The sequence below is a fragment of the Rana temporaria genome, chromosome 1 (genome assembly GCF_905171775.1).
Source record: "Rana temporaria chromosome 1, aRanTem1.1, whole genome shotgun sequence".
Lineage (NCBI taxonomy): Eukaryota > Metazoa > Chordata > Amphibia > Anura > Ranidae > Rana > Rana temporaria.
The window spans coordinates 271,288,564-271,312,368 of NC_053489.1; the positions used below are offsets into that span (position 1 = coordinate 271,288,564).

Consider the following 23,805-nt stretch of genomic DNA (forward strand, 5'->3'; position numbering starts at 1 on the left):
AAAAGTCCTGCAAGCGGCATCTTTGGGGCAGTTTGGGAGTGCTTTTAACCCCTTCTTCGGCTGCTAGCAGGAGGTTAAAAGCGGCCCGCTAGTGGCCGAAAAGCGCAGTTAAAACTAGCCAACGCACAAACAGCACCAGTGTGAAAGTAGCCTTCTACAGTATTCACAAGAAACAGGGAAGCCACACATACATGCTGCATATTTTAAGTTTTTAGCATCTCAGGAACGGTTTCAACTATGTTGGATTTTGTTGAGGTTAGTCTAGCTCAGTGTTTCTCAACTCCAGTCCTCAAGGTGCCCCAACAGGTCATGTTTTCAGGATTTCCCTCAGATAAAAAATGGCTGTGGTGATTACCAAGGCAGTGACACTGATCAAATCACCTGTGCAAAATAATGGAAAGCCTAAAACATGACCTGTTGGGGCGCCTTGAGAACTGGAGTAGAGAAACACTGGTCTAGCTACACTTCTTCCTGGAGTATTACAAGGGTCTACCTAAAGAAGCTGTTCATTTCAAATCAAGCAGCCCCTTATATCAAATGGTTTCAGATAAACACTGGAAAATCAGACAAAGCGTGTAGCCATCTTTACAAAGCAGCAGCAGCATCTGCTCTAAAGCTAAGCCATGGGAACTGTATATTAATGGCTGCAGAGAAGAGAACATATTGTGGTCAATCTATAAAATTTCACATTAAACGTATTCTGCAAAATAATAAAAATTGGGGTTGTGTTCTTTACATAGCGCTGTCACTTTGCACTAAATTGGCAAAACAGCAAAACTATCCTGAATTATATCATCCTCCAGAAGCAGGTATAGTTTAATTGTATAACTTGACAATTGTACATTTGACATAAGCATTCTCACCGCCTTTTGTGGTATCGTTCTGAGCTTGGATGCCAAGTGAAAGTGAGTGTTGAATAGCAGAGAGGAGGTCAGCAGCTTGGATTATTAGCTTTGATGCTTCTACCACCGCACTTGTCTAGACAACAGGAATAAATAAATCTAATTAATGTACACACTACTGCCACAGACCTAAAAACAAAGATAAACCCGCCTTACCTCTTTTTTGGTAAAAGCTATAAGGACAGTCAGTAGAACTCGGGTAAACTTTACTCTGCTAAATACTGCCAAGCATTGCTGGTGCTGAAAAAGCAAATACAAAACACAAGAATAAATGCTAAACATTGGTATGCTTATCCAAATATGTAAAATCAAGCACGGCATTCCAGGCAGAAATAAAAATAGAACTAAAAGTGATAGTAGGGGAAAAAAAGAGGTAATACTTACCTGCTCTGTGCAGGTGCCTTATCACCCCTTCTTGCAGTCTCTACCCAGTGCTGTTCGCTCCTCCTGCTAAGGAGTACTGGCAAGCCATGCCCCCAATCAAGCATTTGACTGACAGCAACAAGAGCCTATACCTCCCACTGCGCTTAGTGTTTCCTGTGAAAGCAGGAAGTGAGAGGGTAGGTGCTGCAGCCAAGAAAGCACAGGAGTAGGGTTCGTTCCTCTGCTGTCAGAACCAGACAGAAACTGGGTATCTTGACTACAAAGCCTTTGACTGTAGTAGAGGCCCAGGCTGACAGGGAGGACTCTGATGATCAAGACCCTTAAAATCATAGGGTAACAGAATTCCAGATGCTGGTACCTTCATAAAAAGGTACAGGACCGCCCCCCAAGTGTCAAACAGACAGGTTGCGACTGCATAGTGGCAAGACAACCAAGCCCCAGGTATGAAGCATGGCCTCAAGCACTCATGAAATCCAGAAAGCCAGTAGCTTGCCCTATAGTCCGAGATTACCAAAGTCACTGTAGGAGGGCAGTAGGAATGTACCAGAGATCAGATTTCCCACATTGCAAAGAGCCTTGTGGAGCAGAAGAAGGAAGATGATTCCTTCATTGCTGAATGGCAGGAAAGGTAGCCCATAGACACTCAACCTAGCAGATGTCAGCACAAAGTTCCTCAGAATTTGTTGCTAGCGGTTTATACATTAATGGCTGTGTGTTGAGTTATTTTGAGGGGACAGAAAATTTACACTGTTATACAAGCTGTACACTCACTACTTTACATTGTAGCAAAGTATCTTTTCATGTGACAACACTGAAGAAATGACAATCAAATATTTACAAAAAATGTGGAGGGGTGTACTCACTTTTGTGAGATACTGTATGTGTACACATGTTGCCATACATAGATCACTTACTTGCTTCCGCCTCTCACCTTGTGACTTACTACAAAGCTACAATAGTGCAATTTCATGAACGGAGGAAAGGGATGACTGAGGGTTGGGTTCACACCAGATGCAGTCCAGTGATTTTTTAATCTGCATTGAAAACACATGCAAAATGTTTTCCATGTATTTCAATGGCCCTAGCTGACACCAGTGCAGTTAAAAGTAAAATATGACGCTTTTCCATATGGAATGCATCTAACATGGCAAAAGCATCCAAAATGTGCCAAAAAGCACATCCCAAATTGAGATGGAAAAAGGAGGGAGAGAAAAGAAAACGCACTGGAATGCATCAAAAACACAAATTGTGGTGTGAACCAGCCCTAAATCAATGATTCTTCTTGCCTACAGTAGACTGAATACATTGGGCCAGATTCATAAAAGAGATACGATGGCGTATCTCCTGATACGCCGTCGTATATCTGAGATACGATTGTCGTATCTATGCGGCTGATTCATAGAATCAGGTTACGCATAGATAGCCCTAAGATCCGACAGGTGTAAGTGACTTACACCGTCGGATCTTAGGCTGCAATTCTAGGCCGGCCGCTAGGTGGCGATTCCTTTGCGGTCGGCGTAGAATATGCAAATGACTAGTTACGCCGATTCACGAACATCCGCTTTGCCCGTCGCTCTAAATTTACGTAGTTTCCGTAGAGATACGCCGCGTAAAACTAAAGCTGCCCTCTAGGTGGTCTAGCCAATGTTAAGTATGGCCGCCGTTCCCGCGTCGAAATTTGAAATTTCACGTTGTTTGCGTAAGTCGTCCGTGAATGGCGCTGGACGCCATTTACGTTAACGTCAAAACCAATGACGTCCTTGCGACGTCATTTAGCGCAAGGCACGTTGGGTAATTTTAAGGACGGAGCATGCGCAGTACGTTCGGCGCGGGAACGCGCCTAATTTAAATGGTCCCCGCCCCATTTGAATTAGGCGGGCTTGCGCGGGGCGGATTTACGCTACGCCGCCGCAAGTTTACAGGCAAGTGCTTTGTGAATCAAGCACTTACGCTGTAAACTTGCGGCGGTGTAACGTAAATGGGATACGTTACGCCGCCGCAACGCAACACATTTCTATGTGAATCTGGCCCATTGTTCCTCCCCTCAGTCCAAAAACTGGACGTTAAACTTGTTTTTAACCACTTCAATACCAGGCACTTGAACCCCCTTCCTGCCCAAGCCAATTTTCAGCTTTCTGCGCTGTCGCTGTTTAAATTACAATTGCGCGGTCATGCTACACTGTACTTAAACATTGAGTTTTTTTCATTTTGTTCCCACCAATAGAGCTTTCTTTTGGTGGCATTTGATCACCTCAAAAAAAAAAGACTGAAAATTTTGAAAAAAAATACGTTTTTGTTAGAAAATGTTGTAAATAAGCAAGTTTTCTCCTTCACTGATGGGCACTGATAGGGCAGTCACAGATGAGGTGGCACCAATGAGGTGGCACTGATGGGGATCGACGATGGGCATTAATATGCGGCCCTGATTGGAAACACTGATGGGCACTGAAAGGCTGCAATGATGGGTAGCACTGATATGAATCCCTGGTGGCACTGGCAGGCATTGTGCATGGGCACCGATTGGCAGCTGCCTGGGCACAGATTGGCATTTTCCTGATCGTCTAGGGAGCATACCTGGTTGTCCAGTGTGGTGGCCATCCCTGGTGGTCCCGGTGGCATCCTGGTGGTCCTGCGCTGATAATCTATCAACACAGACCCCCCCCCCATCAGGAGAGCAGACGATCGGCTCTCCTCTAGTAGCATGTGTCAGACACGAGTGAGGAAAAGACAATCAACAGGTCTTCCTGTTTAAATCGCGATCAGCCGTGATTGGACACGGCTGATCAGGTGGTAAAGAGCCTCCGTCAGACTGACACACCTCAACACCAATCACCGCGATGCACGCCCCCACAGGCGTGCGGTGGCTGTTATACTGCTGGAGGTCATATGACATCCAGTCAGGATAACTAATCCACCGCCCGGTCGTCATTTTGCTATAGGCAGGGCGGTAAGTGGTTAACCACTTCCATACCAGGCACTTACGCAGCTTCCCGCCCAAGCCAATTTTCAGCTTTCACCACTGTCGCACTTTGAATGGCAATTGCGCGGTCATGCTACACTGTACCCAAACAAAATTGGCGTCCTTTTTTCCCCACAAATAGAGCTTTCTTTTGGTGGTATTTGATCACCTCCGTTTTTTTTTTGTTGCGCAACAACTAAAAAAAGACTGAAAATTTGGAAAAAAAAATTACGTTTTTATTTTTTTCTGTTAATTTTTTTGTAAATAAGCTTTCTCTTTCAATTACGGGCACTGATATGGCGGCACTAATGGGCGCCGATGAGATGGCACTGATGGACATCGATGAGGTAGTACTGACGGGCACAGATGAGGTGGCACTGATTGGCGGCGCTGGTATGCGACACTGATGGGCACTCATAGGCGGCACTGATGGGCACACATAGGCGGCACTGATGGGCACACATAGGCGGCACTGATGGGCACACATAGGCGGCACTGATGGGCACACATAGGCGGCACTGATGGGCACACATAGGCGGCACTGATGGGCACACATAGGCGGCACTGATGGGCACACATAGGCGGCACTGATGGGCACACATAGGCGGCACTGATGGGCACACATAGGCGGCACTGATGGGCACTCATGGGCGGCACTTATGGATACTTATGGGTGGCACACATGGGCACTGGGCATGGATGGGCACTGTGGGGTGGCACTGATGGACACTGTGGGGCAGCACTGATTTTTCCAGGTTGCCAGTCAGTGCCCATTTGTGGGCACTGATTGGCATCTTTTTTTTAATGCTTTTTTTTTTTTTCTGGCTTTTTTTTTTTTTGCCCACCCTGGTGGTCCAGGGTGGGCATCCCTGGTGGTCCTGTGTGGCGATCCGAGGGGGGGCTGCGCTGATAAACAATCAGCGCGAACCCCCCCTGTCAGGAGAGCCGCCGATCGGCTCTCCTCTACTCGCGTCTGTCAGACGCGAGTGAGGAAGAGCCATCAACGGCTCTTCCTGTTTACATCGTGATCAGCCGTGATCAGCCGTGATTCGACACGGCTGATCACGTGGTAAAGAGTCTCCGCCGGAGGCTCTTTACCGAGATCGGAGATGCAGGGTGTCAGACTGACACCCCGCATCACCGATCGCCGCGATGCGCGCCCCCACGGGCGCGCGCGGCATGAAATCCTGCAGGACGTTCTCGAACGTCCTGTCAGGATTTCATAACCACTTCCCGGACGTAAATCGGCCATAGGCCGGGCGGGAAGTGGTTAAACAAAAAAAAAAGGACACCATTTTTCCTGAGACTACATGTGCTCCAATTTGATTGGAGATATAAAAACTGGTAGTAACAAAAAATAGTGTATATTTTATTAATTTATCCTACAGTCACAACCTGATTGTTCGCAAGACGATATTGACGTTAGACCAATAATTTCATGACACACCACCACCAGAAAATGCATAAAACAAAAGCACATATCTAGAAAGAGTTTTACCTCGAGCTCCACTTCTGGGTCTCGTGCCTCTCCTTGCCGTATTCTTGTACTCTGGAACAACACGCAAGTTGCAGACTGATGTTATTGCAACACAAAAGGCATTTTGATGTTACACAACGGGTAACACAGAAACATGTTTTTTTAGCCAAGAAACATTACAGCCTACAAGAATGCAGTGGTAACAAGCAAACTGATTGACCACAATTCAACTGTAGCTCTAGACCCACACACCTCCATGCATTAATCCTGCCCCACACCCCAGTTCACACATTAGCACCAAAAGAATGTCACTGTGTTGCAGCTATTTTTTACCTACCGCTCAGGAAAATTATATAAGGCAGAAGGGGAAAGGCACTGCCCTGTGACAGGACACATTTGCAAAATGCCACAATACGTTATACATGTACACAGCTAAGAAGAGAAAATGACAAGAATGAACTGTCATCTGATGCTTTTATTTTCCATGTCAAAGTAACACTTGCTTGTGAATACCAAGGTTAGAAGACTCAGCATATTTAAACATGAAGCCCAGTCTTTAGGAAGAAAGTAATGGCAAAAGCCAAATGGATCTAAAAAACACTAATGAGTTAAAAGTAAGGTCCTAGGTTTTTTAGTGAAAACACAGCTAAAATATTTTTGCCAATCTTAATTAAGAGGGAAGGTTAGAACTGTCAGGATCTTACTGCTGCCCATGTCCTAATAAGTGATAATTATCAATTTTTCCTGAAAACACAAGAAGAATTTTAGAAAAGATCCCACCTTAAACAGTTGTCAATAGAAGAGGTGTCCACCGAGGGATATTTCCCCTCTACCTTTGTTTTTGGAACGCTAAAATGTTAGATTTTCCTTCAGTTTCTTGTTCTGATGAGAGTAGTCATACAAACACCGAGCCAATTTTCACAGACAGCAATAGAACATTTGACAGATGTTCTAACCCATCCTGACCATATCCCAAACTAGGAATAAAGTTATTTGCTCGAGTCCCACTTTAATTGTATATTAGCATTTAGAAGAAGTCTCACCATAAAAACATTTAAGTTTCTTCTGTCCCAGAGAGGACAATGTAGCACATTGTCCCTTTTTTTTTATAGGTGGTGTGGATGCTGAGCTAGTATGTTCAGAAGAATGCCCCCACTACTTTGATCACGCTGCTTGGTACAAACAGCTAATGAGTTTTGACTGACAGCTCTTGTCCATGGCACCAGACATTGGCCAAAACAAATTTGCTGTCACTAGGCCCCTCTACGGTGAGAGGGAAAGTCAGGAGAATGCCAGAAAAAAAAAAAAACACAGAAAGATAGGCTAGTTACCCGCAGAAAAGGGCAACAAAATAAATTAAATAAAAATAGAGCTCTGCTTGAACTACCCAATAGTGATGCCCAAAAATGGCAATGACAGGCTAACACCACATTTGTAATGCCAGCATATGGTTCCTCCAAATCTAGAAGTAGAATTAAATGGATGTCAGACATACCTTTACTCTCCTCTGTAAGTCATCTTCAACATCTTTTAACATTCCTAAAAATGCAATTCCAGAGACAGTCAGTATGGGAAGAAATGTTTGCACATATAGTACATAAACAAAAAAATATGTATCACCTGTAACTCTGAGATCTGTCACACTGTTGGCCATTTTAAATCCATATGTCATAGACTGGAAGTCTTCCTAAAAGATAAAAAAGGTTTACAGAACTTGTGAAGTTCCTTCATGATACACGGACTATTTGGCTCAAAGATGATGTACCTCTTCAAACACAGCAGCCTTGTTCACTTTCTCTCTGGCAATATCACAGATCTTGAGGATTCCTAGTGCAAATGCTTTCATAGCTGGGTCTTCTATGAGATCCGGATTATGAACATATAGGCAAGTGAAAACCGTCTGTGCCAACGAATGACCTTCTAACCAGGTAATCTGCAAAAATAAAGATTTTTTTCCCCACTTCATTTAAAAATTAAAGCGGGAGTTCACCCATTTATAAAAATTTTCCCCTTTTCCCCTTAGATTCCTGCTCGTTCGGTCTAGGGGAATCGGCTATTTGTATTAAAATATGATCCGTACTTACCCGTTTTCGACATGCATCTTCTTCCGTCGCTTCCGGGTATGGGTCTTCGGGAGCGGGCGTTCCTTCTTGATTGACAGTCTTCCGAGAGGCTTCCGACGGTCGCATCCATCGCGTCACTCGTAGCCGAAAGAAGCCGAACGTCGGTGCGGCTCTATACTGCGCCTGCGCACCGACGTTCGGCTTCTTTCGGAAAATCGTGACGCGATGGATGCGACCGTCGGAAGCCTCTCGGAAGACTGTCAATCAAGAAGGAACGCCCATTCCCACAGCCCATACCCGGAAGCGACGGAGAGGATGCATCTCGTAAACGGGTAAGTAATGCTCATATTTTGAAACAAATAGCCGATTCCCCTAGTAAAAACGAGCAGGAATCTAAGGCTAAAAAGTGCCCTCTAAGGGTGAACCACCGCTTTAACTCGACATACATACAATGGGTACGGAAAGTATTCAGACCCCCTTACATTTTTCACTCTTATATTGCAGCCATTTGCTAAAATCATTTAAGTTAATTTTTTCCTCATGAATGTACACACACAGCACCCCATATTGACAGAAAAACACAGAATTGTTGACATTTTTGCAGATTTATTAAAAAAGAAAAACTGAAATATCACATGGTTTTAAGTATTCAGACCCTTTGCTCAGTATTTAGCAGAAGCCCCTTCTAAACTAATACAACCATGAGTCTTTTTGGGAAAGATGCAACAAGTTTTTCACACCTGGATTTGGGGATCCTCTGCCATTCCTCCTTGCAGATCCTCTCCAGTTCTGTCAGGTTGGATGGTAAACGTTGGTGGACAGCCATTTTTAGGTCTCTCCAGAGATGCTCAATTGGGTTGAAGTCAGGGCTCTGGCTGGGCCATTCAAGAACAGTCACGGAGTTGTTGTGAAGCCACTTCTTCGTTATTTTAGCTGTGTGCTTAGGGTCATTGTCTTGTTGGAAGGTAAACCTTCGTCCCATTCTGAGGTCCTGAGCACTCTGGAGAAGATTTTCGTCCAGGATATCTCTGTACACGGCCGCATTCATCTTTCCCTCAAATGCAAACAGTCGTCCTGTCCCTGCAGCTGAAAAACACCCCCACAGCATGATGCTGCCACCAACATGCTTCACTGTTGGGACTGTATTGGACAGGTGATGAGCAGTGCCTGGTTTTCTCCACACATACCACTTAGAATTAAGGCCAAAAAGTTCTATCTTGGTCTCAGACCAGAGAATCTTATTTCTCACCATCTTGGAATCCTTCAGGTGTTCTTTTTAGCAAACTCCATGCAGGCTTCCACCACTCTGCCATAAAGCTCCTACTGGTGGAGGGCTGCCGTGATGGTTGACTTTCTACAACTTTCTCCCACCTCCCGACTGTATCTCTGGAGCTCAGCCACAGTGATCTTTGGGTTCTTTACCTCTCTCACCAAGGCTCTTCTCCCCTGATAGCTCAGTTTGGGCGGACGGGCAGCTCTAGGAAGGGTTCTGGTCGTCCCAAATGTCTTACATTTAAGGATTATGGAGGCCACTGTGCTCTTAGGAACCTTAAGTGCAGCAGAAATTTTTTCGTAACCTTGGCCAGATCTGTTCCTTGTCACAACTCTGTCTCTGAGCTCTTCAGGCAGTTCCTTTGACCTCATGATTCTCATTTGCTCTGACATGCACTGTGAGCTGTAAGGTCTTGTATATACAGGTGTGTGGCTTTCCTAATCAAGTCCAATCAGTATAATCAAACACAGCTGGACTCAAATGAAGGTGTAGAACCATCTCAAGGATGATCAGAAGAAATGGACAGCACCCGAGTTAAATATATGAGTGTCACAGCAAAGGGTCTGAATACTTGGGGCCATGTGATATTTCAGTTTTTCCTTTTTAACCACTTGGTATCCGCGCTATGGACGAAAGACGTCCACAGAGCGGCTCTCAAGTGCCGAGTGGACGTCTTTGGACGTCCTCTTGTTGACATTCCCCGTGCATCGCTGGGAAGCCGATGCGTGTGCCTGTCGGCCGCGATGTCCGCCAGGTACCCACGATCGGCGGTGACAGCAGGAACGTGGAGCTCTGTGTGTAAACACAGAGCTCCACGTCCTGTCAGGGAGAGAGGAGACCGATCTGTGTCCCTTGTACATAGGGACACAGCATCGGTCACCTCCCCCAGTCAGTCCCCTCCCCCCACACAGTTAGAACACACCCAGGATACACATTTAACCCCTTCCTCACCCCCTAGTGTTAACCCCTTCACTGCCAGTCACATTTATACAGTAATTAGTGCATTTTTATAGCACTGATCGCTGTATAAATGTGAATGGTCCCAAAATTGTGTCAAAAGTGTCCGATACGTCCGCCGCAATATCGCAGGTCTGACAAAAAAAAAAAAAAAAAAAAAAAAAAAATCGCAGATCGCCGCCATTGCTAGTAAAAAAAATAAAAAATAATAAATCTATCCCCTATTTTGTAGGCGTTATAACTTTTGCGCAAACCAATCAATATAAGCTTATTGCGATTTTTTTTAACAAAAATATGTAGAAGAATACCTATCGGCCTAGACCGAGGGAAATTTTTATGACCGCGCAATTGTCATTCAAAATGCGTCAGCGTTGAAAGCTGAAAATTGGTCTGGGCACAAAGGGGGTTTAAGTGCCCAGTAATGAAGTGGTTAATAAATCTGCAAAAATTTCAACAATTCTGTGTTTTTCGGTCAATATGGGGTGCTGTGTGTACATTAATGAGGAAAAAAAATTACTTAAATGATTTTAGCAAATGGCTGTAATATAAACAGAGTTAAAATTTAAGGGGGTCTGAATACTTTGCGTACCCACTGTACTTTCATTGAAATATAATCCCCAGTAGCCACAAATTATATAAAACCAATATGAACAAATTAAATGCATTTTGTAATGCCAGATAATTGTGTGCAACTGTAGAAGTGACATCATAAATGGGCTGCACATAACATATGCAGACAGCAGAGCTGTAGGCAGGACACCACAGGTCAAACCACTATAAGCTGCTTACAATTCGCCTTTCACAAGGACAGACAACAATAGTAGCTAGTCTGTGTTCTACGTAACTCTAGCACAAAGACAATTTAAAAAAGCCAAGTTAGACTTACCGGTAACTCCTTTTCTGAGAGTCTTCCAGGACAGCCCATGAGACCTCGGGCTCCTCCTACCAGGACAGAAAACACGTTACCCCCACCAGATAAAAGGACAGTCCTCCAGGCCCCATATTAGTTTTCTCGAGAACCGTAGGACTTCCCCGAAAAACATATGCATAATACACATAACTTCCATACAAAACCGGGTGGGAATCCGGCTGTCCTGGAAGACTCTCAGAAAAGGTGTTACCGGTAAGTCTAACACAGCTTTTCTCCCAAGCGTCTTCCAGGACAGCCCATGAGATGATGAGCGAGAACTTACCAGTCTAGGGTGGGACAACTGCCTGAAGGACCTTTTGACCAAACGCCTGTTCTTGAGCAGATAGCAGATCCATGCGATAATGTTTAATGAAGGTCGAATAACTGGACCATATGGCAGCCTTTCAAATTTGTTCTGGTGAGGCACCAGCCCTCTCAGCCCAAGACGCAGACAAAGCTCTTGTTGAATGCGCACTGACAAAAGGTGTAGGAACTGCTCTAATTTTGTAAGCTTCCGAGATGGCTTGCTTTATCCATCTAGCCAATGTGGCTTTAGATGCACTCTTGCCCTTGTGCGTACCTGAAAAAAGGACAAATAAAGCGTCCATTTTCCTAAAGGTCTTGGTGACCTCCAGATAGACGAGAAGCATTCTACTTACATCTAAAAAACTAAACTTCCTTTCCTGATCGCCCTGTGGTGAACTACAAAAGGATGGCAGTACAAGGTCCTGCGATCTGTGGAATGTACTGGCCACCCTAGGCAAAAAACCCGGATCCGTTTTCAAAACAACTCGATCCTCAAAAATCGTGAGGAAAGACTCCCTTCACTGATAAGGCCTGTAACTCGCTTACTCTACGAGCTGAGGTAATTGCTACCAAAAAAATGTTTTTTAAAAGTAAGTAATTTAATAGAAATATCCTCCAGGGGCTCAAAGGGAAACTCTACCAGAGTTTGAAGTACCAGGGACAGGTCCCAAGTTGGACAACTTCTTACCACTACTGGCCTGGCCCTAGAAATGGATTTGAAGAATCTAGCTACCGCGGGATTTTCCAAAAGAGAAAACTGGAAAAAAACACTGATAGCTGCCGCCTGTACCTTCAAGGTACTAACTGAAAGACGCTTGTCGACACCCTCTTGAAAAAAATCCAAAATAGAAGGCACATCATGCGTTGATCTTTGGTTTTCAGACAACCATGAATTAAACTTTTCCAAACTTTGGAATATATGGCTCTAGTGACTGGTTTTCGGCAATTCACCAGTCTTGATTACTTTGTCAGAAAACCCCTGAGCCCTCAGTATCTTTTCTTCAGATACCAAGCCGTCAAGTTTAAGGAAACCACCTGTGGGTGTGCGACTGGACCCTGCAATAGTAAGTCCTTTCTCTTTCGAAAGCCTTATTGGAGGCTCTGAGACCAGAGTCTGTAGCAGGGAAAACCAAGGCCTCTTGGGCCAAAAAGGGGCGATCAGAATAAGGTCTGTTTCTTCTAGGAGAAACTTCCGGAATAAGTCTGATCGGCAGGAAGGCGTAGCAGAGGTCGAATGGCCACAGATTCGCCAGAGCATCGATCCCCAGTGATTGATCTGCTGGGTTCAGAGAAAAGAACTCCTCTGTCTTGCAGTTGTCCTGATTTGCGAACAGATCTCCTTCGGGACAACCCCATTTGTCGGTGATCTCCACAAATACCTCTGGATGAAGCGACCAATTGTCTCGCTGCACCTTGTGGCAGCTGAGATAGTCTGCCAGATAGTTTTGCGTCCCCTTCAGGTGCACTGCTGTAATTGAGGCTAGATTCTCTTCTGCCCATGATAAAATTTCCTGGGCAATCGATTGAAGAATCCGACTCCTCGTGCCTCCCTGTTTGTTGAGGTACGCAACTGTCGCAATGTTGTCGGACAGGATCTGGAGATTGTGACCCCCGATTTCCGACTGAAAACCCTGCAGGGCTCTCTGAACCGCTAGAAGCTCTCTCTGGTTCGATGAAGCTTTTGCTTCCCTCAAGGACCATTTCCCCTGTGTGACTTTTTCGCTGAGGTGAGCTCCCCATCCCCAGGAACTTGCATCCGTCGTGATCCTCTTGGATACAGGATTGGACCATGGCAGGCCTCTTGTTAGGTAAAGATTTGTCCTCCACCACCACAATCTTCTTTTTACCTTGGTAGGTAACAAAACTCTTGACTCCAGAGACCTTGCGTCTCCATCCCATTTTTTCAGAAGGAACATCTGCAATGGTCTTAGATGGAATCTCGCCCATGGTACTGCAGGGAAACACAAAGTCATCAGACCCACTGTTTTTGAAACTTCCCTCAGCGAGACCGACTGATTGGTCTATAAGGCTGAAACCGCTTGCACCATTTTTGAGACCTTTTCCTCTGGGAGAAAAACATTTTGGTCTACCGAGCAAAAGTTGTAGCCCAGATACTTCACCTTCTGGGCCAGATTTAGGGAAGACTTCTCTCTGTTTATCAACCAGCCTAGGGACTGAAGGAAGTCCTGCACAGACTGGAGATCTGTTAGCAATTTTTGATAAGACTCTGCCACTATTAGGAGGTCGTCCAGGTAAGGGATGATAGTTATCGCCTTTAACCTTAGCGGAGCCAGCGCCTCCAACACTTTTGTGTTAAAATGCGTGGGGCTGAGGACAGACCGAAAGGGAGGGCTTCAAACTGAAAGTGCAGAATTTCTGTTTCCGATTTTGACTGCTATTCTCAAGAATCTTTGGAATGCTGGATGGATCGGGACATGCAGATAAGCATCCCTTAAGTCCAAAGTGGCCATGAAGCAGTTTGGGTAAAGCAGGTTTTTGATTGTAAACACTGTCTCCATACGGAAGTGCTTGTACCTGATCGATCGTTTTAAAGACCGAAGATTCAGAATAAGCCGATACTTTCCTGACGGCTTCCTGATAACAAAAATATGGGAATAAAACCCTTTGCTCTGACCTGAGCGGGGAACAGGAATCAGGACTTTCTGGTCTGGTCTGCTTTTTCCTGATCTTTGGGAGGGGAGGTGATCACTAGTCGCTCTGATGGTTGGCAGGAGAATTCCAGCCTGTACCCATTTGCTACTAGATCCAGGATGAAGGGACTTGAGGTGACTGCTGCCCACTGTGGGAGAAAGGCCCTCAATCTTCCTCCCACTGGAGGATGCTGGTCACTGTGGTTTGGTAGGAGGTTGAGGTGTGTTAAACAAAACACCCCCTCTACCTTTGCCCTTGTGCCCGGCCCAATGTTTCTTGGGCTTGTTGTCCTCTATAGGACCTTGCTGCCTGTTTTGGCCACAAATTTTTTTTTTTTTGGCCGTCTTCTTTTTCTTATTTTCTGGAAAGGTCTTTTTTCTATCGCTGTACGTTCCAGTGCTTCCTGCAGACCTGGGCCAAAAGGATGATCCCCTGTTAAGGGAAGCCCACACAGGCGCAATTTAGAGGCTGCATTACCTGACCATGTTTTAAGCCAAAGGCTTCTTCTGGCTGACTGTCATTCTTACCGACTAAAAAGGAGAGGAAAAGATTTTAGAATCTCTTCTCTAGGGGTACCTGCCAACAGATGGGTTTGAATCTGTGTCAGCCATTCTTCCAAGTTTCTGGCTACACAAGTGGAGGCCAGAGCCGGTTTAAAATTCCCAATAACTAAATGCCAGGCTCTGTGAAGGAGGATATCTCCCCTCTTGTCCATCGGGTCCTTAAGCGTGCCCATATCATCAAACGCCAGGTCCGAATTTTTTGAAACCTTTGAAAGAGGAGCGTCTAATTTTGTTCTTGTTTTTGTTCCACGGCTGCGCTGCATCCTCACCAAATGGAAACCTTTTTAGGTTACCCGAAAATAAAGTTGTTCTCTCTGGATTTCCCCACTCCAGCTTGATAATACTGTGCACAGGAAAGACTTTAGATTTCTTTTTGTGCAACCCTTTGTACATAAGATCATTGTACCTCCTCCTCTTCCATTTCAAGAGTTGTATAGACAGCATTTAATAAGTCATCCACGTCTTCCAAAGATAACTTAAACCTTGAGCCCCTAGAGGATTCTCTATCCTTGGGCCCTTTATCTGATCCCGATTCGTCTGGAGAAGAATGGGTAGATCTGGCTTCAGCCTCAGAGTCTTCACTCTCCACACCCTGTTGCAGAGTGCGACCAACAGAAGCCTTTCTATTTGAAGACGGACCCTCTGTGGGAGCCTGAAATTTATCAATTAGAGTTTTGAAAGAGCCAAAAGTAGATTTAAGCTCATCACTAACTGAAGTCAGTATTCTCTGACATGAGGCTACCGGGTCATCTTTTACTAGGCCTGAAATACAGGAGCGGCAAACTGGTTTACTCCATGAGGAGCTCAGTTTACTTCCGCAAACCGCACATTTATTTTTTGGTGGCTGCGCTTGGGCTTAGTCCTGAGTCTTGGCCTGCAAGAGAACAAATGACCCTGTAAATCTCCTTGCAACATACCCTCCATTACACCCTGTGCAGGAGAAAAAGAAAATGTGCCCCCTTCACCTAGTCCCTACTAGTTACAAGGGGAAAGACACTCACAGGATGTGCAAGAAAGTACCTCCATTTCAGGCTTACCTGTGAGGAGCTGGTGTTAGGGCTTGATTCCGCTGCCTGTGCAGGTATCTCAAAGGAGTCCATCCTGCCCCCTGTAGTGGTCCGCAGCCTTTGCTGGGATTCACTTTCAAACGACCAGCCTCCCAGCGTCCCTGTTTGCGTCTCCGGCGCCCGTCGATGTCACACGCCCCGGAAGTGACCCCTCTGGGAACTTCCTGTGAGCCAGCTTCGAACCCAAGTTCCGCCCATCCCTGCGCGCGGCTTCCTCCTTCCCCTGCATGCTCCAGCCTGGCTGTTTGACAAAAAAGCCGACACCGCCGCTGCAACAGCAGGAAACCATGCGGTTTTGCAGAAGGGAGCTCAGACGACATCATGGTGCTGACATTCCCCATGTACCGAGAAGCAGGGACAGCAGCCACAAACCAACTCCCCCCGGTGGATGTGCCGCTCTGGGACCAAGGAAGAGGTAGGAAAAACTCACCCCATCACTCAGGGAGCCATGCTCTTGAGACCTAGGGGAACCAGTTCCAGGAAACATGTTACCCCCCGTCTGGAGGAAACACTAATACTGACATGGGGACTGGAGGACCGCCCTTTTTTCTGGTGGGGGTAACGCATTTCCAGTCCTGGTAGGAGGAGCCCTAGAGGTCTCATGGTCTGTCCTGGAAGACGCTTGGGAGAAAGAGTGCATTTATACAACATTTGTCAAAACACAATATAAAAACAGTGACAGATAAAAAAATAAAAATAAAATAAAACACCATCATTAGGTCAAAACCACCACCCTAATTAGGTCAATGTCCACTCCAGCACCCTCTAAAAATGAAAGCATCACTTTTTAAATAGGCTAACCCTTTAGGGTTCATTCACATTGTATTAATGCAAATGTTAATAAAACACATGTATTAAAATCATTTCACCTAAAGTACTGAAATTAAAACTCACCAGACAACAAAAACAAGTGTCCATAATTCCTATCAGTTCAGGCCACGATAAATCTTTAATTCTAATGGTACCATCCTTTAAAATAAGAACAGAAAAAGCATTAAAAAACAAAAAGGTTATAGTGGTTCATGCACAGTTAAAAAAAAAAAAAACACAACTGGTCAGTCTTAACAAATTCATAATTTTCCTTCAACTCCAATAACAAAATCAGAAAATAAATTACATTTAATTCTGTAAATATTTGCTATAGAGCTGCCACTAACCTTTATTGCTTGTTCAAAGTTTAAAATCTTGCGATTAACCTGATTGCCAATCATTCCTGCATCCATTTTAGGATCCATCATCTCAATAGCTGACATAGCCTCAAACAGGCCAAAGCTGGAAGTCCAATACAAAAAAAAATTAAAATAATTATGTTGCTGGTTAAAATTTTTTAACAGAGCCTTAAAAGAAACTATAAATGGCAAAGAAAAGATTTGCTTTAAAGAATATGAACTATACACTGCAAAGCTACATTAAAAGAAAAACATTAATGTGACTTAATGGATCACTTCCCACACTAGCATATATTCACGCTTCCTTGCTTCTAACTATCCTGCTGGCTGCTGTGACAGGGCAAAGAGCCATGTGCAAAGCACTAAACCAACATGTTAGAGCTTACACAAGATTAGGGTCTCCTAACACAATCCATGTGACAGCAACTATAAGGCATATACTGTAACTTTGCTCCTAGGGCTCTTCACACTGGTGTTAAAAATGTGCTGGTTGGGCCATGTTATTGCTTCCTGATTGCCTATCAATACCACACGAAATTGTTACAATATGGAGCGGATGGAGGTGTTCACACTGCAGAGCTAGCATTGCTTCAAGTTGTGGCGAGGCAAAAATAATGCTGCATACAGAGTTTAGCAAGCATTGAAACTTTGTAACTGCCTCCATTCACTTTGATTGAAACACACCACAATCGCACTGTAAGCGCACCTATGACATTTACAGTGCATTTGCTGTGTGGTAGAAAAACGTCAAAGGTGATTATTTTCCTTTCTGAAAGTGCATAAAAACTGTGGGACATAATAGAACTCTATGGAAAAGCGCAGCTAACCCACACAGAACCCATGGGTACACCGTGCTACACCCATCAGTGTGAAAGGGGCCTTAGAATTAAATCTCACTTGTTGCCATTTGTGGCACCATTAAGAGAGATTTACCCTCTTTATCTTGCTGCAAATCCACCACTGTAACAAAGACAGAAATACAAATCTGACAGGGGTTCTATCCTTTCCCTACTTTACTATATAAAAAAATAAAAAATTGTTATAATTGTCTGTGTTGCTGTTGGAGAGTCCCCCTCACTTCCCACCAGGTAAAACCTTATCAGCAGGAAGTATGACTAACCAACGCTGGCCATACACAATAAAATCAGATTGTATGATCTCTTAGATTTACCAAATGATGTAATAAGGACATACCACATTTCAGCCCCATACGCACAGGCTTAATGTCAGAAAACAACGGACAGTTCAAAAAGTAAATAAAAACATCCAACATTCAGCCCGTGTGTATGTCTGTCTGTTTGGCCGGCTTCTGATGGACGAGCATGCTGAAAAACCATTAGCCAACCGACTCACAATCAGCGCTCTCAGCCAATGGCGGAGTGTTCTGGTGGGGGGGGGGGGACATACCAGCTCAGCAGGGGAGATCGCTGAACTAACTTTACATGGTTAGTACAGAGACTCCGACTGAAGCTGTCAGGTTTTCTGTTAGTGTGTACGAACCTTTAATTTGGTTCCAGTCAGGCATGCCCTTGATTTTTAAAAGGAAATTGTCCAGATTGCATAGCTTAAAGCCTAGTACACACGATCGGATTTTCCAATGGGAATTGTGTGATTTTCCGACAACAAATGTGGGATAACATGCTTTAAAATGTTTCGACAACAAACGTGTGATGTTGGATTATCCGAACGTGTGTACAGAAGTCCTGTTGGAAAAAAATCCAAAGTACAAACACGCATGCTCAGACGCAATGCTAACCATAACACATTAGCAGAAGTTGCCCAAAGGGTGGCGCTAAAGAGTTGAAAAACACGTAGTTTTGTGCTTGTTGGACGACAATTCTTTGCCGTTTGTATGCAAGACAAGTTCACGGTCAACGCCCTTCAGACAAAAGCCCTACGCTTTGTCCACGGAAAATCCAATCGTGTGTGCCAGGCTTTAATAGAGCCCTAGATAGCACCAAAATCAGATAGGAATTCTAATCCTTCCCCACTCTGTCTAAAACATTTCTTACACTAACAGTTTGCTGCAGAAAGATACATTTAAATTACGTTCCTAGTTTACCAGGCATTACCAAAGTGGGGTCAAACCTTTACACATGTGCAATAAGAATGTGTAACGCACAATGGTTCACCAAAACCTTACTGCACATTTTCTGAAGTTGGAACAGTTCAATTCTAACTAAAGACCATTTGGACAGAATGCCAAGTTTTTGTGCTTTTGGGAGTTATGGGGTACCCATACTTACAGTTTGTCATGAAGGAGTTCTCCCAGCCTCAATTCTGTAAACGAAAGGAACATCTTTTTCAGTTTACTTTGTACATATCCTCCAATACCATTAGATTGGTACTGGACCCCCAGGCCAATTCGGACATTTGTCACATACATGTAAAAATATGCATTTTTGCTAGAAAATTACTTAGAACACACATTATATATATATATATATATATATATATATATATATATATATATATATATATATATATATATATATATATATATATATATATATATATATATATATATATATATATAAAATGTATTTTGTAAGCAGAGTGCCTGGAAAATTAGGGCCAATTTCCATGTTTCCTGTTACTCTTAATGGTTCATTTTGACCAAGCAGGTCCAAACAAAGCATTTCCTTCACAAAGTGCTGCACTGGCTCCATATGCTGTATGAATTGTATCTAGCTTCAGCTACATATAGTACACAGTGCTGGGTTCCGGCTGCGAGGCAAACTTTACTTCTCACACCCGGTACAGAATAGAGCCGGTCTGAACAGCGCTCATCGGTTTAGAGGCAGTTTTGTATTCTGTGAAGACTTGGCCAATCAGAAAAAGCCTTGTATTCTTTCACGGAATACAAAGCTGCCCCTGAACGACTGCTCAGACCAACTATTTGGTTTTGGGTGTGAGAAGGGGAAGTTGTCTCACAACCAGAACCTAGCACTGTATGCGTTACAGTTCATATAATGCTTAGAGCCAGTGCAGCACTTGGCAAAGGAAGTCATTTAGACAAGCTTGGGGTCCTATCCACCTTCTGTAAAGTGATCAAGGGGCCCATTTATAATGGAGAACAATTACATGTTTCTTTTGGAAACCACAGGGTTTACTCTACCCTAGAATTGCCTTTATTATTTCTTCCATGTATTATTAAAATGCAGGTTATGGTGTGCAGCCCGTGATGTCCATTGGAACGTCTTCTTCATAACATTGCAGTCTATGATTGGAAGAGAGGCCGGTTACGCGATTACATTTTTTTACCGTAGGCATCAAGATCCCTGATGCCTCCTCTGTGTCCTGCAGATAACGATCGGAGATAGTATTTCTTATCTGCATTAGAGCAGATTCCGACACACACTAAAGTGCAGAACCTGGAAGCACTCAGTGCTGGTTACCTGCAGTTTGTGTGTGTAAGGGAGAGCAGTGATGTGCCATTCATGGATCTCCTAACTTGGTAACCTGATCACTGAAAGCGGTCAAAACACCTGAGACCCGCACAATACATGTCCAGGACTCAACCGTCACTTGATAGCCAGTATCGGTGTGTTTCAGGAAGTGCTGTCATTGCTGCATACACAGCAGGCAGAATATGAAGCCAATGGGCGGAAACACAGCGACATGCAGGAACCGTATACAAGTTGCAGCGTTTCTGGTTTTAGTCAACTTAGATATTTTTTTAAATACATATATAGTTAGGACTACAATTACCACTACAAGCATTTCTGAATTCCTGAGTGATTTCTATCCAGTTGGAATTGCTCTTCCCCATCTTCTCCCGCATGGTAATGTCCCATCCTGCACCATCTTCATCCAGGGTAGTCTTCATTCCAAGGGCAGTACGCACTAGTAGAACACAAACGGAGCATTAGTCTCTGCCCATTTTGAGGGCATATCTATATGACCAATGTAAAACAGACATAGTAGCACAATCTTTTTTTTAAGCCAACAACATATTTCTTCCCATCAGCTATGCTAGAAGTGACTTTTTTGTTACATACGTAATGCATCTGATTTTTATTTTCAATGTTTTTGTTCAGATGAATAAATGAAAAGGCAGAATCTGAATTCACTGGCAGTTCTTCCTTTAGACACTTTAGGGTTGAGATTTACTAAAACTGGAGTGCAAAATCTGGTGCAGCTCTGCACAGAAACCAATCAGCTTCCAGGTTTTAGCCTAGGTTCACATCGGAGCGATTTGTCATGCGATTTGAGAGATCAAATCGCATGACAAGTCGCAGCCTATTGGAGGCAATGGCACTGTTCCAATCAGTGCGGCACAGATTTTGTGGCGCCGCACCGATTTTCTAAAGTAGTTTCTGTACTACATTTGCCGATTTCAGGTGCGACTTCAATAGACATCTATGCATGAAGCCACAAAGATGTCTATCAAGTAGCACCTGAAATTGCTCTGACCTTGCTACTTTGAAATCGCGCTTCTTCAAGTGAAGTAGCGCGATTTCAAAGTAGCATCAATGTGAACCAGGGCTTACTGTTAAAGCTTAATTGAACAAGCTGACGTTAAAAGCCGATTGGCTACTAATGGCAGAGCTGCACCAGATTTTTTTACTCTCCAGTTTTAGTAAATCAACTCCATTTTAATTTATTCTTGTAGATGTGTTATATAACAGAACCATGGGACAGTGTAGAAAAATGTATAGGTTTTAGTTTTTGTCATGTTTCCGAAGGGCTAATCAGTCCCTGTGTAACGGGATGACTGACTCCTGCACAGGAGTTACGTCATCCTACGCTGGCCAATGGAGATGCCCAAAGACCGGTGATCTGACAATATGGTTTCAGCTATCGAGATGGTTCCTGTAAGGATTGCGCAGGCGCAATCCTTGCCGACGGAAATCTCCGAACTTCAGCCGGCATCCAGGGCATCGCTCGGCCTCCTGGCTCTTTTTTTAACATCCTCCAATCCACGGGGATGTTAAAGAATGAGCCTGGATGCCAGCCGAGGTTCAGGGATTTACGTTGACAAGGATTGCGCCTGCACAGTCCTTACAGGAACCATCTCGATAGGGGAACCTTAACGACAAGTCACCGGCATCCAGGCAGAAGATGCCTGTAAGGGACTTGGACCATTAGAGGGAGAAAGGCAAGAAAGCCAAGTTCAGTTCCTTAAAGTAGTTCTAAAAGGCAGAAAGTTTACTTTTTTGCATTAAGATGAAAAACATTCTGGGTGCAGCTTCTCCCCTCAGCCCCCCCCCCCCCATACTTACCCGAGCCCTTTCTGGATCCAGCAACATGCATGAAAGCAGTGGCTTTCCCAGGTCTCTCTCTCTCTCTCATCTCATAGGCTCACACAACAGTGGAAGCCAACGAGGAAAGATCGGGAGCGGGGCTGAGCCACGCTCTGTGTGTGAATGGAAAATTACCCTTTACAGGAGCGTGGCTCAGGATCGAGCATGCTTGAGTGCCCCCAGAACAAGAGGCTTGCTGTTGGGGCACTTGAAAGGGAGGGAGCCAAGAGTGCCAGCAGAGGACAGAGAAACAAGAGGACTGGGGCTGCCCTGTGCAAAACTATTGCACCAGTAAGTGAGAAATACCCTGGGGGTGGGACCTTGAAGGCACTCAATAGTAATACAATAAAGTATTTAAAAGATCAAATTGATTGAATAGAAAAAAAATCTAGTGTGAGCAGCGGTCACATAACCGCCTCTGTGACCCTTATTTTAGTTTTTAATAAAACATGGAATTTACACATGTACATGACTGAAATAAATACAATTGATACCCTATCAACCCTGATGAAGGAGATCACAAACTCTGAAACGCGTCGGCGACAGGATGTCAACCTGTATTGTCCAGTATCATTGTTACGATGTACTTGATTTGTCCATGATTTCTTTAACAATTATTTTTCTATTCAATGAATAGATCTTTTAAATACTTTATTATATTACTATTAAGTGCTTTCAAAATCCCACCACCAGGGTTTTCAAAATCTCACCCCAGCGGATTTCTCGCTTTCTATCCATCTAGGAATTGGGCACGTTAGGGAAATTATAATCACCAATATCCTTCCATACACGACTGATCCGTGCCACGGTGATACGACTCCCGTGCGCATTTGCGGGAGTGGCATCGCGGGCTGGCCTATCATGTAGCCGAAGGCACGGGACCTAGACGGAAGACCGGGCAAAGATGGAAGTGCCGGGGGCTTGCCAGATTGGTCCCAGCGCTGCGCTGGAGGGCACCATATGACAGGCAAGTCTGCCATAATGTACCAAGATGCTGTGCATACTAGTAAGCTATGGCATAACCCATCTGGGGGGGGGGGGGGGGGGCAAAAAAAAAAAAATGAAATGATACTGGACCCTACTTTCGCTTTAAATATATAGTGTCACAAAATACCAATACATTACCAAAGGTGGAGCAGACACGATCTGAAGCTGCTGTACATGGCAACCAATCAGCTACTACCTTCAGCTTGATTCTTTAAGCTGTGGCAATGAATGACAGCAGCTGATTGGTTGCCATGTACAGCTGCTCCAGTATTGAGAAATCCCTCTCAATACACAGTGCCCTGTGTGATTAGAAATGTGTCATGGAATCTTTTGTGTCCCATGACAAGGTGGTTGACAGGGACACAAGGTATAGTAGAAGAAGCAATAACTGTGCCCTTTCTAGTGACATAAATGGACCCTGCTCCCCCTTTCCCTGTATAATAACACCCAATACTAAACCCCCCCTGAAATAACCCCACATCCCCTCTAGCAGGCACGAGCCCCCTCACCTCCTTCACCGGCTTACCAAGCACTCTGCCTCCACGTTACGCTAGGGGCAGCGTGATGACGTCACGGGGGTGAGCGGCGACCCCAGTCACTCATGAGCAGAGATCAATACTGGCATACAGTCCTCCACCGAAGTCAATGGCGACGATGTCGTCCTAATTAGCGACATGCAGGAAATTAATATTAGGGGCTAGCAAGGGGCGCACGCTGACTGTATGCCGGACATCGCGAGGTTTCCTCTTCTCGCGATTCCTTGCGGTGTCATGTGTAGAATGGTTGGGTCTGCCCTGTCAGTGACGTCGCCAGGTCAGAGGAGAGAACAGCTGGTGGAGGAGTGCTGTGAATGTCATTGGCTGTCAGCGTAGGTGGGCGCGGCTATCGCA

At 44.6% G+C, this 23,805-nt stretch overlaps 1 protein-coding gene across 3 annotated transcripts in view; it reads right to left on the reverse strand.

Annotated features, from left to right (window-relative positions):
- The window catches only part of NAA35 (N-alpha-acetyltransferase 35, NatC auxiliary subunit), a 100,841-nt gene that overhangs the window by 55,117 nt on the left and 21,919 nt on the right, over positions 1-23,805 (reverse strand). The window contains exons 1-11 of one of the 3 annotated variants that reach the window (XM_040355514.1): positions 23,442-23,687; positions 20,394-20,528; positions 18,929-18,962; positions 16,671-16,785; positions 16,408-16,482; positions 7,488-7,655; positions 7,343-7,409; positions 7,218-7,261; positions 5,744-5,794; positions 1,059-1,142; positions 864-978 (exon numbers count right to left, since the gene is read on the reverse strand). In XM_040355514.1, coding sequence (XP_040211448.1) covers positions 864-978; positions 1,059-1,142; positions 5,744-5,794; positions 7,218-7,261; positions 7,343-7,409; positions 7,488-7,655; positions 16,408-16,482; positions 16,671-16,785; positions 18,929-18,962; positions 20,394-20,511 — 871 coding nt within the window. In that variant the 5' untranslated portion in view covers positions 20,512-20,528; positions 23,442-23,687. Of the gene's footprint in view, positions 1-863; positions 979-1,058; positions 1,143-5,743; positions 5,795-7,217; positions 7,262-7,342; positions 7,410-7,487; positions 7,656-16,407; positions 16,483-16,670; positions 16,786-18,928; positions 18,963-20,393; positions 20,529-23,424; positions 23,688-23,805 lie in introns of those variants that run through there. The other 2 variants (XM_040355515.1, XM_040355513.1) reach the window with 2 other exon arrangements.